Source organism: Apium graveolens, chromosome 3 (assembly GCF_009905375.1).
Source record: "Apium graveolens cultivar Ventura chromosome 3, ASM990537v1, whole genome shotgun sequence".
NCBI lineage: Eukaryota > Viridiplantae > Streptophyta > Magnoliopsida > Apiales > Apiaceae > Apium > Apium graveolens.
Genome location: NC_133649.1, coordinates 200,756,937 through 200,773,847, shown reverse-complemented (window position 1 = coordinate 200,773,847; position 16,911 = coordinate 200,756,937). Strand labels below are relative to the sequence as shown.

Sequence of the window (16,911 nt, the reverse complement as noted above, 5' to 3'; positions counted from 1 at the left end):
AAGTAGAAATTTAGTGTCTGTAGCCTCAACGGATAAGACCACTTTGGCTATCCGTTGATGGTGTAGCTTTACTTAGAAATAAGTTTAGTGTTGTAGCATATTTCAGTCTCAGTTTTAAAATGTAATTCTTGGAAGTTGAGAGAAACTATGAGTCATGTTGACTACTAGATGATATGCAGATAGGAAGGCCAATTGTAAATACTTCATGCCTTGTAATTTTGTATAAGTGAAGTGGTATCAACGGATGACTTAAAGACCTTCAACGGATAAGAAGCTAAGCTTCAACGGATGTCTCTAAAGCTTCAACGGATAAAGTCATCAACGGATAACATCCTTCAACGGATGAGTGCATCAACGGATGAAAGTCTCAACGGATGTTCTGATGATTAGCCGTTGATAAGAGGTAGTTGTACCTACAGACAGAGGCACATGGGGTTGATAGAGACAACTGAGATGTGGTAGCCGAATTTCAGGAACAACAGAAAAAGCAGCCGGTTCTTCTTCAGTACAAAGATGCAATAGTCAACAAAGTACTGGAGTGAACAGGAAAAGAAGCAAGTGAAGAACTTATTTTATTACTGTATTTTTATATTGTTTTTCACTTGTACACTTGGTAATATATAAACCAAGTAGAAGCTAGTAATTAGAAGTGAGATTTTCCAGAGCTGTTTAGAAAAACATTGAGAGAAAATTCATCTAGTTTGTACTAGGATGCAGCTGTGATCAACATTGTTTAATCACAGATTTTCTAATATACCATCTCTGGTGGAACAACAAATCCACCAGAAAAGTTTTTAAGGTCTGTTGTGTTCTTTACATTTGTGCTTGAATATATATCTGTCTGTATTAGCATAAAGCAATTCACACACTTGTTCTTCTTGAACACACAACTTTATAAACTGCTCAAAACTTGAAAAAGTTTTGAGATTTACATTCAACCCCCCCTTCTGTAAATCTCATTGTTAGTCCACTAGGAATAACATAAATAATATTCTAAATCTTAAAAAAAATTCTAAATCTTAATATTTTAAATTATCCAAATTTGAATCCGTCAAAAGTATAATATAAAAAATATTTGTATCATTAATTTGAATAATACGTAGTTATTATATTTTATTTAACTATCTTTTATAAATTTTTTATTTTTATAAAAATTAATATATAAATAATAATTATTATGTATTTTTTAAAAATTCCAAACGGACCCAATCCTTTTACTCCAAATTCTCCATAATAGTGAAATACTAATTCCTAAAACATGTAGGGCGAGTTTTTGACCTAAATCATGTACAACAAGTTTCTGACATATAACATACTTGACCACCCGATACAACTTAAATTTTACATCAACATCAAATGGATGTATATGCACTAAATTCACAGACATCCAGAAAACTTTGGAAAATTTATAATTAGTTTTTAAGTTAATTCCTCAATCAATAAATACTGTATATACGGACCATAGAAATGAAGATCAGGTCGCATTTTGTTTTTGTTTCTACTAAATAAACAAGCTCACACATTTATCTATTTTTTTACAAATTAAAATTCATGATATCCTGTAAAGGCTGAGGGAAATGATACTTAAAGTATTAAAAGGCCTGTAGGCTGTAGGGATTCTGGAACATCCAATACCAGAGCACCAGTACTAGTACATTTTACTAGTATATATTTTTGTGGTAAAATAACAGAATCCACGATTGAATCTAATAAAAATCCCGTGATTTAAAAGTTCAATCACTTCTAGAACAGCATACTACAACGGAATAAAAAAGAAAAGAAAAAAAGAAAAAAAAAAAGAAAACCGGCCATTAATTAAAATGGTTCGTACAACAGTAGCGAAGGGAAGTGATGGAAGTAGATTACAGCTAAGTAGCCCGAGTCTCCCGAATAGACTTCACAACAACCCCCCCCCCCCTTTCTTTCTCCTCTTTTTAATTTCTTCTTACAATGCCACCCCCACCCCAATTATATATAACCCCCCCCCAACACTCTCATTACTAGTCCCTGCAACTCCCTTTGCTCATTTAATTTCTTTACTTAATCCTACCTCTTCTGCTTAACACTTACGAGTACTTATTTACGCACACACATTCATATTTATATAAAATACGGTCGTCATGGGGTACGGTAGGCTGGGATCAACTGAGCTCAGGAGTCCTGGGGACTTGAATCCAATTACTACAAGCAATTCGTCCATTACGATTAACAAGAAATCGTCTAAACTCAAATTCCTGTTAATATTTGCGGTCACGCTTATTGTTGCATCAGGAGTCTCCGTTGCAGTTCTTGTGGGCATTCGAGATAAATCCGATGGATCCCAGGCAGAAATGTCGCATCAGAAGCCAAGCCAGGCTATGTCACGTGCCTGTAGCAAAACTCGCTACCCTGACCTCTGTGTCAATTCACTACTCGACTTTCCTGGTTCCGTCACTGCTTCTACGTCGGACCTCGTCCACATTTCCGTAAATATGACTCTCCAGCATTTCGGGCGCGCACTCTATACTTCCACCGACATTAATAACCTCCAGATGGACTCGCTTACACGTGCAGCCTACGATGATTGCCTGGAACTGCTTCAAGACTCCGTTGACCAGCTCTCCCGCTCGTTGACCTCTGTCGCGCCTCTACAGAAAAGTAACGGACAGGCTGTAGGGAACAATAACGACGTGCTGACGTGGCTCAGCGCGGCCATGACGAACCAGGACACGTGTACGGAGGGATTTGAGGGCGTGAATAGTAAAGTAAAAAAAGACATGGAGGACAGACTGAAAGACTTGTCTGAATTAGTGAGCAACGCCTTGGCAATATTTACCGCGACTAAGAATGACGATTTTAGGGGAATTCCCATTCAAAATCGGAGATTATTAGAGTACGATGAATTGGACGAGTTTCCAAAATGGTTGTCAAGGAAAGATAGAAAATTATTAGGTGCGCCTGTATCGTCCATACATGCCGATATTGTGGTGGCGAAAGACGGTTCGGGGACCGTCAAGACGATCGTGGAGGCAATCAAGAAAGTGCCGGAACATAGTAATCGGCGTACCGTTATATACGTGAAAGCTGGAAAGTAAGTACAACTATCTAAATGAATGAAGTAGAATAATAATATAATTAAGTTTGGTCTAGTATCTGACATTGGAAAATAACTGTGAAGGTACGAAGAGGATAATATTAAGGTGGGAAGGAAGAAGATAAATGTGATGTTCATTGGTGAGGGGAAGGGCAAAACAGTAATAACAGGACGAAAAAGCGTTAGTGACAGTGTTACAACATTCCATACCGCTTCTTTCGGTAATTATTCTCTACTCCTTTTGATTAAATTCCTGTGCTTTCACTGTCTGTGTCCGATTCCTAGCTGCATGTAGGCGTGGACATGTATTTTATACTCCCCCTATCTCTTTTATTTGTTTATAATTTTCTTTTTTTTGTATGTTTTTTTTAATTATTTACATTTTAAATTTTTTAAATAATAGTAAAATTTTTATAATTTTTAAAATACTTACATCCACTATTTTTTTACACTATATATATAATATTAATTAGTTTAATTACTTTATTCACTTTTTAAATCTTTTCTATTATTTTATTATTTTTCTTAAATTTAGTATCCAATTTAATTATAAATATTTGGGAGGGACATTGATTGTATACACGTAAGGTAAGTACACATTAGATATATAAAGTTAAAGATATGCAAAAAAGTAAGTTAATGTGGCGCCAGAGATACTGACAACAAGTAGCAGATTCTAAAGTAGACTATTTTTTCATGGCTGTCAAACGATGTCGTCAGAGTCGTCTATATCTTTTTTCAAGTCGTGCTATGTCATTTGTTAAATGAAGAAGAAACTTGGTTTATTTTATTCATTCAAGTATTTAAACTCAAATATTGATTGCGAAATCATGCACGACAAGCATCAGTTGGATAACGAAATAAGTGGGGTCATTAACCAATTCATTAATTATGAAATTAGCGCGGTAGCCATTGGCATAACCCCCTGTTTGGAGGGTGGCTAATCATACATATCTTGAAAGGAGTTGGAACATAAATTGTTCATTTTAATTTAAATAATAAGTTGGTTTGTTAGTTGACGGATGAAAATATGTAAAAACAGTCGTCAATCCACATACATGGACCAATAATCATAACCACCACAAACACCCACATTTCTTCAACTAATTATTTGTTTGAAAACTTATAATGACACTAATGTTTGTTAACAGAATATATATTACAGGATTTAATTCACCATTGTATTGTTAAATGATGGACTACTAATTAGAATAGTTTTGTCGTGCAATATCATATATTTTATAATACTTCTCTGTAATATAATTATTGAGATTATTAATTGCTACATAATGTGATATTTCTTTTCATGAATATAATAATAAAAATATAATATTATTCTTCGTAAGATAATGTTAAGTCCTATAAAATGTAATAATTTTCTATGTGAATATAATGATAATATATAACGGAATACGTTATTTCAAGATTAACCTCCTAATTTATATAGATCATTGTTTTAATTTTAATTATGCGGTAAATTTTAAAGCATTCCACTAGTATAATGTGACCAGATGTTGACACATGCATGCATCGGATGCCTAAATCATTGAAATTGTGAAATTTGTGCTTCGCCATATGAATATTGAGGACGACACTGATTTTAGCCTATCTTTTTGTGTTAATCTATTGAGCAATATAATACCCCCTCAATTTGTGCTCGTTGGTGTTCCTGGAATAATTTGTGCTCGACATCAAAAGTCGTTTATAAACGACTAAATACATGGAGACAAATATGGATTCTAGATATTGGAATATCGAGTATACACACACACTGATTAATAGTCCCTGTTTTTACTTGCCTGTTATTACATGCCATGTAGTACCCATCTTTGTTGTTTTGCGTTTGTTTCGTCATACTGTCTCCGTCCCCTTTATTTTTTTACAATTTTTTTTACATACTTGATACATATTTTAAGGTAATTATATAATATATTTTTATAATTTAATTTTAAAAATTTCTTTTTTTTATAAAATTTTGAACATTATAATTTTATTTAAAAGAAAAAATATGTAAAAAAAATTATGCAGCTACATTTAATAAGAGTATTAAAGTGTCCAACTCCGTCCCCGATATAAAGAATTGAGGGGACGGAGGGAGTAATAAAGTAGAACATTCGTTAGCTGAGTCAAGACTCACCAAGCAACAAGTCCTGTGATTGCTGCTATCACTTGATATTTCATCTTAATTAATTTCGTAGTACCATACAGAATACGACAGCCCTTAACAGACAAGTATTGTTTAGACTTTTCTTATATTCTATCAAATTTGGGCCATAATTAAGCTAGATGATTGATTGAACTCATAGACTGCAATTTTGTTCTACAGCGGCAACGGGTGCTGGTTTTATTGCAAGGGACATATCATTTGAGAACTATGCTGGAGCAGGAAAGCATCAGGCTGTGGCTCTCCGTATCGGAGCAGATCACGGTGTCGTTTACAGGTGTAGCATTGTCGGATACCAGGATACCTTATACGTACATTCTAACCGACAGTTTTACCGAGAATGTGATATTTATGGAACGGTGGACTTCATATTCGGAAATGCAGCTGTAGTGTTTCAGAGTTGTAACATCTACGCTCGTAAGCCAATGCCCGGTCAGAAAAACACAATTACTGCTCAGAACCGAAAAGATCCTAATCAAAACACGGGTATCTCAATCCATGCTTGTAAAATTGTAGCAACATCGGATCTGGAGGCATCCAAAGGCAGCTATCCTACATATTTAGGAAGGCCTTGGAAATTATATTCACGAACAGTGTACATGATGTCAAACATGGGTGATCATATTCATCCCAGAGGATGGCTCGAGTGGAATGGAAATTTCGCGCTTGACACATTGTATTATGGGGAATACATGAATTCTGGTCCGGGAGGGGCGGTTGGACAACGCGTAAAGTGGCCTGGTTACCGGGTAATCACATCTCCGGTTGAAGCGGGTAGGTATACGGTTGGACAATTTATATTCGGATCCTCGTGGTTACCTGCAACAGGGGTGGCTTTCGTGTCAGGTTTAACAGTTTAAAGTGTGATGGTGGAGTGCTGCTACAAGAATTGGAAGCTTCAAATTTTATGTTTTGCTTTATATTTGTGTATGATATGAAGTTATAGTTAACAGTAAATTTTCTTTTTCTTCTTCGGAATGTAATAATTAGTCCAGTCAAATCTGACTCGAACAAAACTATACAGCAACCATAGCGGCGTTGGGTGTTTATTGTTTAGCTTTAGGACAATGTACACTTAAATAATTTAATTGTGAATAAAGAATTTGTTTGTGGGAAGTTCACGTGTAAGTAGAAAAATCATTGGAACAGAGAAACACCGTAAGTTGGTTCATTTTAGGTTTTCAGATTTGCTTTGCGTGTTAAAAGTGTAGAACTTTTTAGTCACTTTAACAAAAAGAGTAGATAATTTTGGGGGTGGGGGCGCAATGACTAGCCATGTTAACATTAAGGCCAGCCATCCGTTGATTGGGTCCAAAAATAGTTGGGCCATAATGATAAGGTCCAACAAACGGGTTGGTTCAACAACTTAAATAGGCATTTCACGTAGTATTGTATGAGTATGATAATGACTCTGAAACTAGGGTATGTATGTATATGTAATTAGGTATTATGATTGATATATATATATATATATGAATTAAATTTTGACAAAGTCATCCAAGAGAGAGTGTAATATTATTATGCAGACAGCTAATGTATATGTACATACACACAACATACAGGAGGAGGATCTATCTATACAACAATGTTAAGATGGGTATATGTAGTATGCAGTTTTGCACCTTGTGGTGTTGTGTTGCACACAGCCATGCCCTGCGGGCAAAGCAAGTTAGGAAAAAGGGTTTGACTCCACATTTTTGGTCAAAAGTTCAGTGAGCCTACTTGGATTCCACCTCCATATGGCGTTAACAAGTTAAACCCAAATTTTTTAATGAAATGACTCAAAATTTGCAAACTCAGGCTTACTAACACTACAGAAGCGGAATAAAATTAAGCAGGGGAAGATTGACTCAAATTTATACTCGAATAAAATGTACATCACAAGTCGCAAGTTATCTGCACTCACTTCCAAGACTGTTTCTATAAAGATGACGCAGTTGACTTGTAAACAATGCAACCAGATTAATATATTTAATTGCTTCCACAGGTACTTAAACAAGCTCTGTCTTCACAATGAATATCACACAGCCCACCATGTGCCAGATGAACTGTTTCAAAAGAATGAACAATTTCATATCCAAGAACACTTTTTTCCAAATTTTAAAGCTGGTTCTATCCCTTACTCGCAGCACATAATTCCTGTTCTTGTTTGTTCCGCTAGGTCTGCCGAATTGCCAGCTCGCGGTTGGGTACTGGCATAAAGATAAGAAATACGTATTACATGCCAACATTTCCATTACATATTGAAAGTTTATATGAGTTTTTAGCAACTTACTTACTTCCTACCATTACTCTGTTAAATAACAGCCGAGTGCCGGTTCATGTATATTTTATTTAGGGTAAATTCTGGTTCTGTCATTCAGCACAAAAAAATAATCTGGTTTTCTACTGGGCTCAAGCAGCAAGATTCACGTGTTCCGGTTCAGATAGAGAATGGGTGTATTGTATCATTCAAGCTCTTCTGTTGGAAAAAGATAGAGTCCCCCCCTTTCGGATGCTACTCATATTTTCACAACGTATTTAAGGAAATAACATGAAAATCATACCCAAGTTTCTCCATCAGTTGTTTGGCTTCATCAACAGCAAGATTCGCAGCGTGTAGTGCCATCTTTTTAACCTATACACATGAATACTCTTTAGTCAGAAATATATACAACAAAAATACTCTTTTAGCTCTATCACAATTTAGTTATGCGAACTCATATTAAGCATTACGTATATGTGATCCATATCAACCAATTGTAGCCTAAATAATGTAACATATTCTCTAATCTCTATAAAAAACTTATTTGAAGAATAATTTAACTGAGTTGAACTCCTAATATATGTATGGTATTTTAAAAGAGGATTTTCCAAAAACCCGTTCTGGCAAATTAACTTCAAGTCCATTTTCAGACACATCACACATGCATGGCTCCAGGCCTCCAAAAATTAAAATACACATTCATACATCAAAAAGCATTAAATGAAATTTGTTGATAAACTGTGCAGGGGCTACTTAAAACTATTGACACCTAATATTACTGCTTGGTAAAAAAGTTGCACAATTGACTACTAGATCGATGTATATGCATACAAATTGTCACCATCCACAAGACAATATACTTCAGATGTATAATTAGAACAATGATGCAAATATATGTACCTCCAACTTATCTTCCTTGGATCTGTGGGATTTTGGAAGCAAACGAAACTCATCTGTCAACCGGATGCATTCTTCAACATTGTCAGGGGAGACAAAGTCAAGGGCCACTTTAATACATGACTGTAATTAAAGAACATAGCAAACTAATTATTGTTTGGAAATATTGAGCAAAAGCTCATGTAAATAGGACCAAGCGAGGTTGAATAACTAAAAAAAGTTTATCACAAGACACTGTAAGGAAATCATGGTATAGCTATTTGTTCAAGAAAGCTTCATAAATCCAATACCATCTGATAACGTCGACAGCTAAACAAAATATAGTAAAATAAATATAAAGTACTCCAAGCTATAGTGCTTCTGGTTTAGTGATTAGAAGATTCAGTTGACAAGATGATAATATATTCATGATGGCTATGGGACAACAAGCACAAGAATAATGCCACAAATAGATAGGTTTATATTTTTAAGCAAAAGACATCACCTGCTTATTTCTCACTTGATGCGGGCATCCAGCAGGAACGAACACAGCCTCGCCATGGTGTTGCTCAAATGTCCATGGTTCAATTTCTGCAGAAGCAAATTACCAATATTAGTCTAACTATACTATTAAGTAACAACACTACAACAATTACATGAATATGAAGAAGTTCTTACCAAATTCCTCCTTCAACTGTCTCTTGTGCCTCTCATTCAAGTAGAAAGTCTGGTCATGAATGGGATGTACAACCTGTAGCAAGCACCAAGTGAGATCAGGATTCAAAAAACAATATTTACTAGTGTTCATAAAGCAATGGTACCCACCAAATTCATAGGAAGATTCTTTATGTCACGGAATTCTTTCCTATGCTTAAGCAAGTACTCAATCAACTTGGGCACATCCTGCCTACGGAAAATATCCCAAACAGCACCTCCATGACCAACCTCAACACTATCATTTTCTCTATTAGTTGGATCTGCAACAACATTTGCCTCTGCCACAGCTGTGGTTTTATAGCTCAGGATATTTGCATCCAGGACATGATTATCGTTGCTAGGCTTCCTATCCTCGGAGTGTTGTGAGAATGTGTTATTGCATGAATCTTCAATTTTAGAAGAGCGGCAAGGAGTTTTAATAGGATCCATACTAGGACAATCTTGGCCTGCTGCAGCTTTATCTACTAAGGGTGAATGGCTGGTTACACTTGTACCGTTGCCACTACAACCTATACCCCCAAAGTTTGCTTCTACAATTACATCACCTTGGAAACACAAGTTCTTTTCAGCATCAGAGCATCTGGTTTGTGAATTGGTGCTTCCATGCTTATGTGTTACACCACCCAGGAAGTCATTTTCATCTTCAGCATTATATTTTTTTTGCAATGCATTGATGGTTTTAAGTTTATAAGTACCAATCTCTGATTTTCTTGTGTGTGTCAGTATGTTTACCTTGAGAAAAAAGAAGAATATAACAATGAGAGTCAAAGAGCAAGGGATGAAGGTATTAAAAAAATTAAAGTCGATCTCGAATAACAACAGGGGACAGGTTTTTAACATTTTCAGTAAAAGCCTCATCTACTATGGGATGAAAACATTATGTACATGCATAAGTACAAATACGTTAATATGTGAATACCTCTAATCAACTCACACACATATGCCTGATTCAAAAAAACAACACATATGGTACTTCTGTTTAGATGAACTAGTAAGAAATATAACAAGAAACTGTATTCACTCCTGAAAGAAATATATAGCCAAGACTAAAGGTAAGTCCTGTGACTGCAGCTTTACATGATGCTAGAAATTATAATAAACACAGCTCGGCGAGTAATGTATAGAAAAGGTCTGTTAAGAATATACATACTGCATCAGAAACGTCGCAATGCAATTTTGTAACTGAATCCCCTCTACCAAGCTCATCTGGATATCCATAAGCAATGTAAGTCTTTGGTCCTAAATCTGGCTTCGGAGCAGCGTCAGGAAGTTTTGTAGCAAGATTCAAAACACCAGACTTGGGATGAGTATAATCACTGTAGGGAAGCATGGCAATAAATTCAGCACCATGTCTAGGCAAACATTCTTCGAACGAGTTTGTTGGTGGCCAGTCCTTAAGCTTCAACATCTCTGGCCACCCACTACGATGCCTTCGACCCTCTAAGTAGCCTCTGAAGAACTGGTGAATATTAATTTCTACCTGAAACAAGGAAAGTACAATAAAAGCTCATCTGACAACTTGAGAGAATAGAAATACACCTAAAGATTGATGTACAAGGCTCGCTGAAGCATTACTGTGCATCTTATTAATAGATGTATTGGAAACACGAATCCTATATGGTTCAGATGTTCGGCGTATTCCATATTTATAATGGCAAAGCAACAAAGATAACACCAACCATAAACTTAGTTTGATGAATGAATACACATGCAAGAAGTCTATATTCAGCTTTTTTATTGCTGCTTGTCAAGTAATGCAATTAAAAAATTTATACAAGCAATCATATATGAACACTTTAAAAATTAAAAGCACAAATAGAGGAACCTTGGAGACTCTTGAGATGAATGGAAACCACATGGGGAAAATTAATAAGCTACATGCATACCTCGCACCAGTCAAAGCAATCAATTGCCGGAACACTGAATGCTTCCTTCTTAGTACTCCTGAAAGCCCTCCACATGACCATTGGCTCCCAACTAAGACCCGAGGTTTTTTCTAGGACATCTCTAACTATAACTGGTTCACCTTTTGTCCAATGCATTTGAAAATGCTTAAATTCTTGTTCACTTGATTTATCAGCAACTGGACAGTATAGAAGGTTGTCATTGCTATTTTTCCTATTAGCAGCCTGTCGTACATTAGAATAAACCTTGCTACTATCTTGTGCAGAACTGTTGGGAATGCAGATATGACAACCTTCTAAAACCTCAACATCTGGCAAGCGATGGTTGCTTACAAGAGCTTCTGCTTTACATATTAGCTTAAGCACCCAGTCAGCATCAAGAATTCGTCTCAGTGATAGAATTCTAGAACCACAACCTCCACGCGCATTGGGAGGACAAGGTATGGCACCATTAGTCTCTGCCATCCAATCTGGAAAGTTGCCGGACATGTCATGTAAACAAACATCTACTGGAAGAGTCACTTGGCTCTCCAGAATGTTTTCCGAATCTGGTTCCCCCACATTTGTAACATTTTTGTGAGATCTCTCCAAGAATTGGTGGTAAGAAGAATCTGCTTCAGTGCCACCAGGTTGGATGCCTTTTCTGAGTTCACGGCAGCAACTGAGACAGAGATCATAAGAGCAATCTGGGTTTGGGCAGCTTCGAAGGAAGTTAACTATAGACGTATTGCAATTGTCACTGGGGAAAAAGTTTATTAAATATATGTTAAAAACTAAGATATGTTTAGAAATTATGATCTCACTTTGTTAGTGGTAAGAAAGACTGTTACCAGTACACTCGGTCATCATCATCAACTGCTGCTTTTCCTACATCCGCTTCTCTAAATTGAAATCCTACATGAATAGTATATATAAATAAATAAAAGAACCATTAAAGATCTCATCAAAAACTTATCTAGCTGCAGCCTCCAGCTCTTTAATTGCAAAAGTCTTTTATACCCTGTATGCGGGCTTCCACATCAATCTCACAGCTCTGCTCCTCCTGAATATGCCTGAGAAGAGGCAGAGTTTTTTGAAGCAGATAAACTGACCTTTGCAATCTAATATTCTCATCTACTTCGTAACGAGTATCCTATCAAAACCAAAACAGCTAATTCAGTTGAAACTAATTTTTAGAAGAATTTTTAAGTAAATAATATAAGAACGCTGATTCAAATAAGTAAACAAAAAGGAAACTTGGCTACAAAAAGGAGATACCTACCATGGGGATCATATCTGCCTGAAGACAAGGTTTGCAATTACAATTCCTGCAGCAATATGGGCAAGCATTCTTCGCATCCAATATTGTTCTCTCGGGGTACCTGTTGATTACATTTTCAACATTCTTAGAGAAAAGCAAGACAGATTACCTATGCAAGTCAGCAAGGAGAATCTAGAAGGACAAGCCAACAACATGGTTGGAAAAATTACAGAGAACTTGAAAGCCTTGCTAGAGAATACAAGGAGACCATCAAGAATTAAGGTATGGTATAGCATTGTAAATTCTAGGGGTCATCATACTTAAATATTAAACTGGAAAAGAAGTCAATAGATGTATCACAAATAGGAACTCGTTTCTTAATCCTGCAACAAATATCTTGCACGAGAGTAAATTATAAAATTTTGCAGTCTGCACAAACACAAATAACAATTTAACAGCAAAACTAGCCTGCTTACAAATTTATTCTCAAAATTCTTGAGATCAAAGAGCGTAGATGCTATTGAGTCAGCTGTAGGAAAGGAAGACGAATAAATATATTCCCGTCGTTCCGTATAAATAGTGTTTTTATGGTGTTGTACAAAAAACAAAAAAAAACACATTTAATCCACTCTATATGCAATAGGTAAAATTCCAACTTCAAACCAGTAAAAGTGCAATATTAATAAAAAAAGACAGAACAGTCATATTTACACCTTAATAACTGAAAATAAGTTGTAATTTCTTTTTACCACTTTGTCAAGCACTCGGGGCAGTAGCGTCTCCTCTTGCACTTCATACAATTAACAACATTGCTCTTAATATTTCTACATTGGTGACAAGTTAAACTCCGTTGCTCCGAATTCCGTCTTGTTTTGTCCTAAATCAAAATCATTGTCAGAGTAGGAAGAACTGCAGGCGCAAAAGAATAGCAGACATGCACTGTATGATTGTATGATCTTGCAGAATGAAAAACCACAATGGCATCTAGGTGCAGATATAATGAAGAATGATCCCAAGGGTCACTGTTCGTGGTCTCCGTATATGGGGACCGAGGCCAAAAGCTACCAATAGGTTCAATGACTAGACTGTAGAAACAATAGGTTCATTTGATATTTAAATTCATTTACTGTAGTACAGAACTCACTGATATTTCTGCATCGCTGTATCCATCATCTTTTGTGACACCCATGCATTTGGAGTTGTTAACCTCCTTGACGCACTTCCTTGGTCTTCCTTGATACCTTCCAAGATCCTTGTCTGTAATCAACTCCTTATTGTTGGCACCAATATCACTGGCAACAACATGAAGAGGCTTTTTCTCATAACCCCCTACTTGACCTGACTTGCATTTGTGAAACACCATGCTATCTCCACGTAAGCTCCTTTTCGATGAGGCAAAGGTTCTGTTCTTATTCTTCATGACTTTAGAGCTACCATCTTGATCTCTGTTCTTAACAATTCCTAATACGTCAAAGCTAGTGGCAGAACATTTGGCTAAAGGTCTACCATTAACTGCAACAACTTTCTCGTCAGTTATGTGACCATTGCCCATAGTACTCTTACAAAAAAGGTTCTCTTCTGCATCAAGCACTACTTGTTTCTCTTCAATAAGCTTGTCTCTTTTAGTAGTTTTTAAACCAGGCATTCCTGTCATCTCCTCTACTTCAAGAACATTCCCACGGGGATCCTCAATCTTCTCTTCAGCTCCAAAATTCTTTTTCTTGTTTTTTGAACCCTTTGGTCGGCCACGGCGACCTTTGGGTTTATCAATTCCTTCACCGGTTACTCCTGCCACCATTTTTCTGTCTCTTTCCCAAACAATTGTACAATCACTACTCGAATCAACTGCATCATGAATTTCCTGACCTTTGGGTTTATCAGTTCCTTCACCACTTACTTGTGCCACCATATCTCTGTCTCTTTCCCAAACAACTAACCAACCACTACCTGCATCACCATTCTCTTTCTTCTTAGTTCTCGAACCCTTTGGCCGACCCCGACGACCCGTACGTAAAACAACAATTCTTTCCTTAATCTTAGAAGCCTTACGTCTCTGTCTCCCAACAGTTTTCCGCCCTAGAGTCTGAGCCTCCTCTTTATCACATTCCGAAATCTGATGAGTCATCCCTGCCAAAATGTCTCTTTCTCCTTGTAAATTAACAAGAAACTGATTACTAACATCACCTGCCACAATCTTTTTTTTCTTATTCTTGGAACCCTTTGGCCTCCCTCTCCGACCCCTCATATTCCCTTTACCCTGAGCCCCATCTTCATCACATAGAAAACTCTGATGAAAACCGGTCTCTCCCGGAAAACAAACAATTTGTTTCTTCTTATTCTTGGAACCCTTTGGCCTCCCTCTCCTAGCCTTCACTTGGCCTACAGCCACAACCCCCTCAAAACTGTGATCAAAGACAGTCTCTCCTCGAAAAGAAACAATCTTTTTCTTCTTATTTTTAGAACCCTTGGGCCTCCCTCTCCTACGAGTTTTAAGGCCAATAGAATGACCCTCCTCACCAAAAATCTGATCAAAAGTCCTCTTTTTATTATCCTCCCAATCCCCATTATTCATAGAAACAACCCTACTACACTCCTCATCCTCCTCAGAACCCTCATTCAAACAAGTGTCAGAACCCATTATCAACAGACTGCCAGAGTGATTCACAAAACACAAAAAGGAAAATAATAATAATAATAATAATAATAATAATAATAATAATAATAATAATAATAATAATAAACATTCACATTAACCTAGCTAGCAATAATACTAATAGAAGAAATGAGAGCCAAGTAAAAGTAAAAGTGAAATAGAAGCAAAGTAAGTGTGAATAAATGAAAGTGTTGTACAGATGTACTTACAGTGGGGGGGGGGGAGCTTGATGAAAGGACGGTGATGAGTCGTTTCGTTTGTGCTGCTTGGATTTTGTTTTTTCCAGGACTTCAACAAATATGTTAGTAAGTATTGTCGAGGAGGCACCTCGTACTATTTGTGTACACCCTACATACCCCGGAGTTGGGTAAAATAATATTCTGTGCCCCTTTATTCATTCATTTAATTTAATAAGTACTTAGTAAATAGTAGTATCAGATATCTCCTAAACAAATATTCCGAATATCAAGTCATATCTTCATTCCCCCAATCACCTCCAGTCTATACCCAATGCTGTTACGACGCCCGGTGAAACCGGTCACCCCATTTTTTCATTCATCCCGCTAGTAATATCTTTCTTTATTTTTTATGTTTCGCTATCATTTTATTCATTTTTTACCATTTTTGTTTCATGTTATTATTAAATTTAGAATGTGCTTATATTTCTTAATAATTTTCAATCTCGTCTTTTGTTTTGAAATTTTTTATTGAAGGGTTACTAAAATTTATAATGCTATAAATTTTATTTTATTAAATTAAAAAATATTATTATAATAAAATCTAATACTTTGTGGGAGCATTAACTATTATATCCCCTATAACAATTTTTTTTTTAAGAATTATAATTGTTAAGTTGACTCTCATTTTACAAATATAAATTGGTGTTAGAATATATATGCGGGTTTACATATATTTACTTGGTAAATAATGACAACAAAAAAAAAGTTACAAAGTAAATATAGCAATTGGGCTATTGATTATATTAGGCAATTACAGGGTGGAGGCATTAAAAGTAGGGTGCCCTTCCGGTTAGTCCCTTAACAATTCAATAAAAATTATATAAGGGGGTTGAATGGAATTCTTGAAACTTTTTTTTAAATAAAAATTATTCTAACTTAAATATATATATCATTGTGAATTGATTTGCAGAGTGCGGAATAATAACTTCAAATGAATCAAAATACAAGTAATTAAAAACACAAGTCTTTAAAAACTTTCTGGTGGATTTGAATGTATCCACCAGAGATATATAATATATATTGAGAGAACTCTGTGTAGCAAAATGCTCACAGCTGCTTACAAATGTAGAACAACTAAGAATGCAGAGAAATGCTAAGAATGCAGCTTACAAATATTTCTCTCTTGGTTGCTTAGTTAGTTATTCTATTTGTTACTTCTTGGTTTATATATCACCAAGATTACAAAGTAATAAGACAAGATAATAAAACAAAAACTATCAAGTCTATTACTATGCTACTCCATTACTCTATTCCAGCATCTTTGAATATCTTCATAATAGCATGAAAATGACAATGCTTCTTTGTTCTCGAAAACCCAGTTGAATAGGCTTCCACATTCCATTTGCATACACTCGACGCATGTGACTGTGTTGTCATTATCAACAAATGTTTGAATTCTTTATCCGTCGGGTTCATGATCATCCATCGAGTTCATGATCATCCGTCGGGTTGTCTCGTTGATCATCCGCCGAATGGCGTTGTTGTTTATCCGTCGGGTAGCAATCTGGCACTTGACTTCATTTCATTTATGCAGGATTACAAGACATCATCTATGTACAATTAATCAACCTATTCTGCATATCTAGATAAAGTCAACATGACTTGAGTACTACTTACAGAATCTAAACAATGGTGTATGCAGAAATGTGCTACAGACTTATTGTTACATAAGCTACTCACTTGATGGATAATAAATCATCATCCGTCGGGACTATATTGAGTCATCCGTCGGGACTACAATCCTTATCCGTCGAGTGCTACATTTTTCACTAAGTAAAATCTACCAATGTGTTTTGTTAA

The 16,911-nt window shown here is 35.9% G+C and overlaps 2 protein-coding genes across 2 annotated transcripts; one reads left to right on the top strand and one right to left on the bottom strand.

Moving 5' to 3' along the window:
- Window positions 1-1,985: 1,985 nt before the first annotated feature.
- Window positions 1,986-6,353, top strand: LOC141713034 (putative pectinesterase/pectinesterase inhibitor 61). Its single transcript, XM_074516243.1, has 3 exons — window positions 1,986-3,070; window positions 3,158-3,294; window positions 5,400-6,353. Exons 1-3 carry the CDS (start codon window positions 2,121-2,123, stop codon window positions 6,095-6,097), a joined length of 1,785 nt encoding a protein of 594 aa, XP_074372344.1. The 5' UTR covers window positions 1,986-2,120; the 3' UTR covers window positions 6,098-6,353.
- Window positions 6,354-7,062: 709 nt separating this feature from the next.
- LOC141713033 (lysine-specific demethylase JMJ27-like) lies at window positions 7,063-15,266 on the bottom strand. The gene is made up of 14 exons (XM_074516242.1): window positions 15,082-15,266; window positions 13,364-14,867; window positions 12,969-13,096; window positions 12,241-12,340; window positions 11,979-12,111; window positions 11,810-11,873; window positions 10,962-11,718; window positions 10,226-10,555; window positions 9,184-9,807; window positions 9,037-9,109; window positions 8,864-8,949; window positions 8,383-8,502; window positions 7,784-7,854; window positions 7,063-7,429 (listed from the first exon to the last, which is right to left on the bottom strand). The coding sequence occupies exons 2-14, from the start codon at window positions 14,855-14,857 to the stop codon at window positions 7,357-7,359; spliced, it is 4,053 nt and encodes a 1,350-aa protein (XP_074372343.1). The 5' UTR covers window positions 14,858-14,867; window positions 15,082-15,266; the 3' UTR covers window positions 7,063-7,356.
- Between the last annotated feature and the right edge of the window lie 1,645 nt (window positions 15,267-16,911).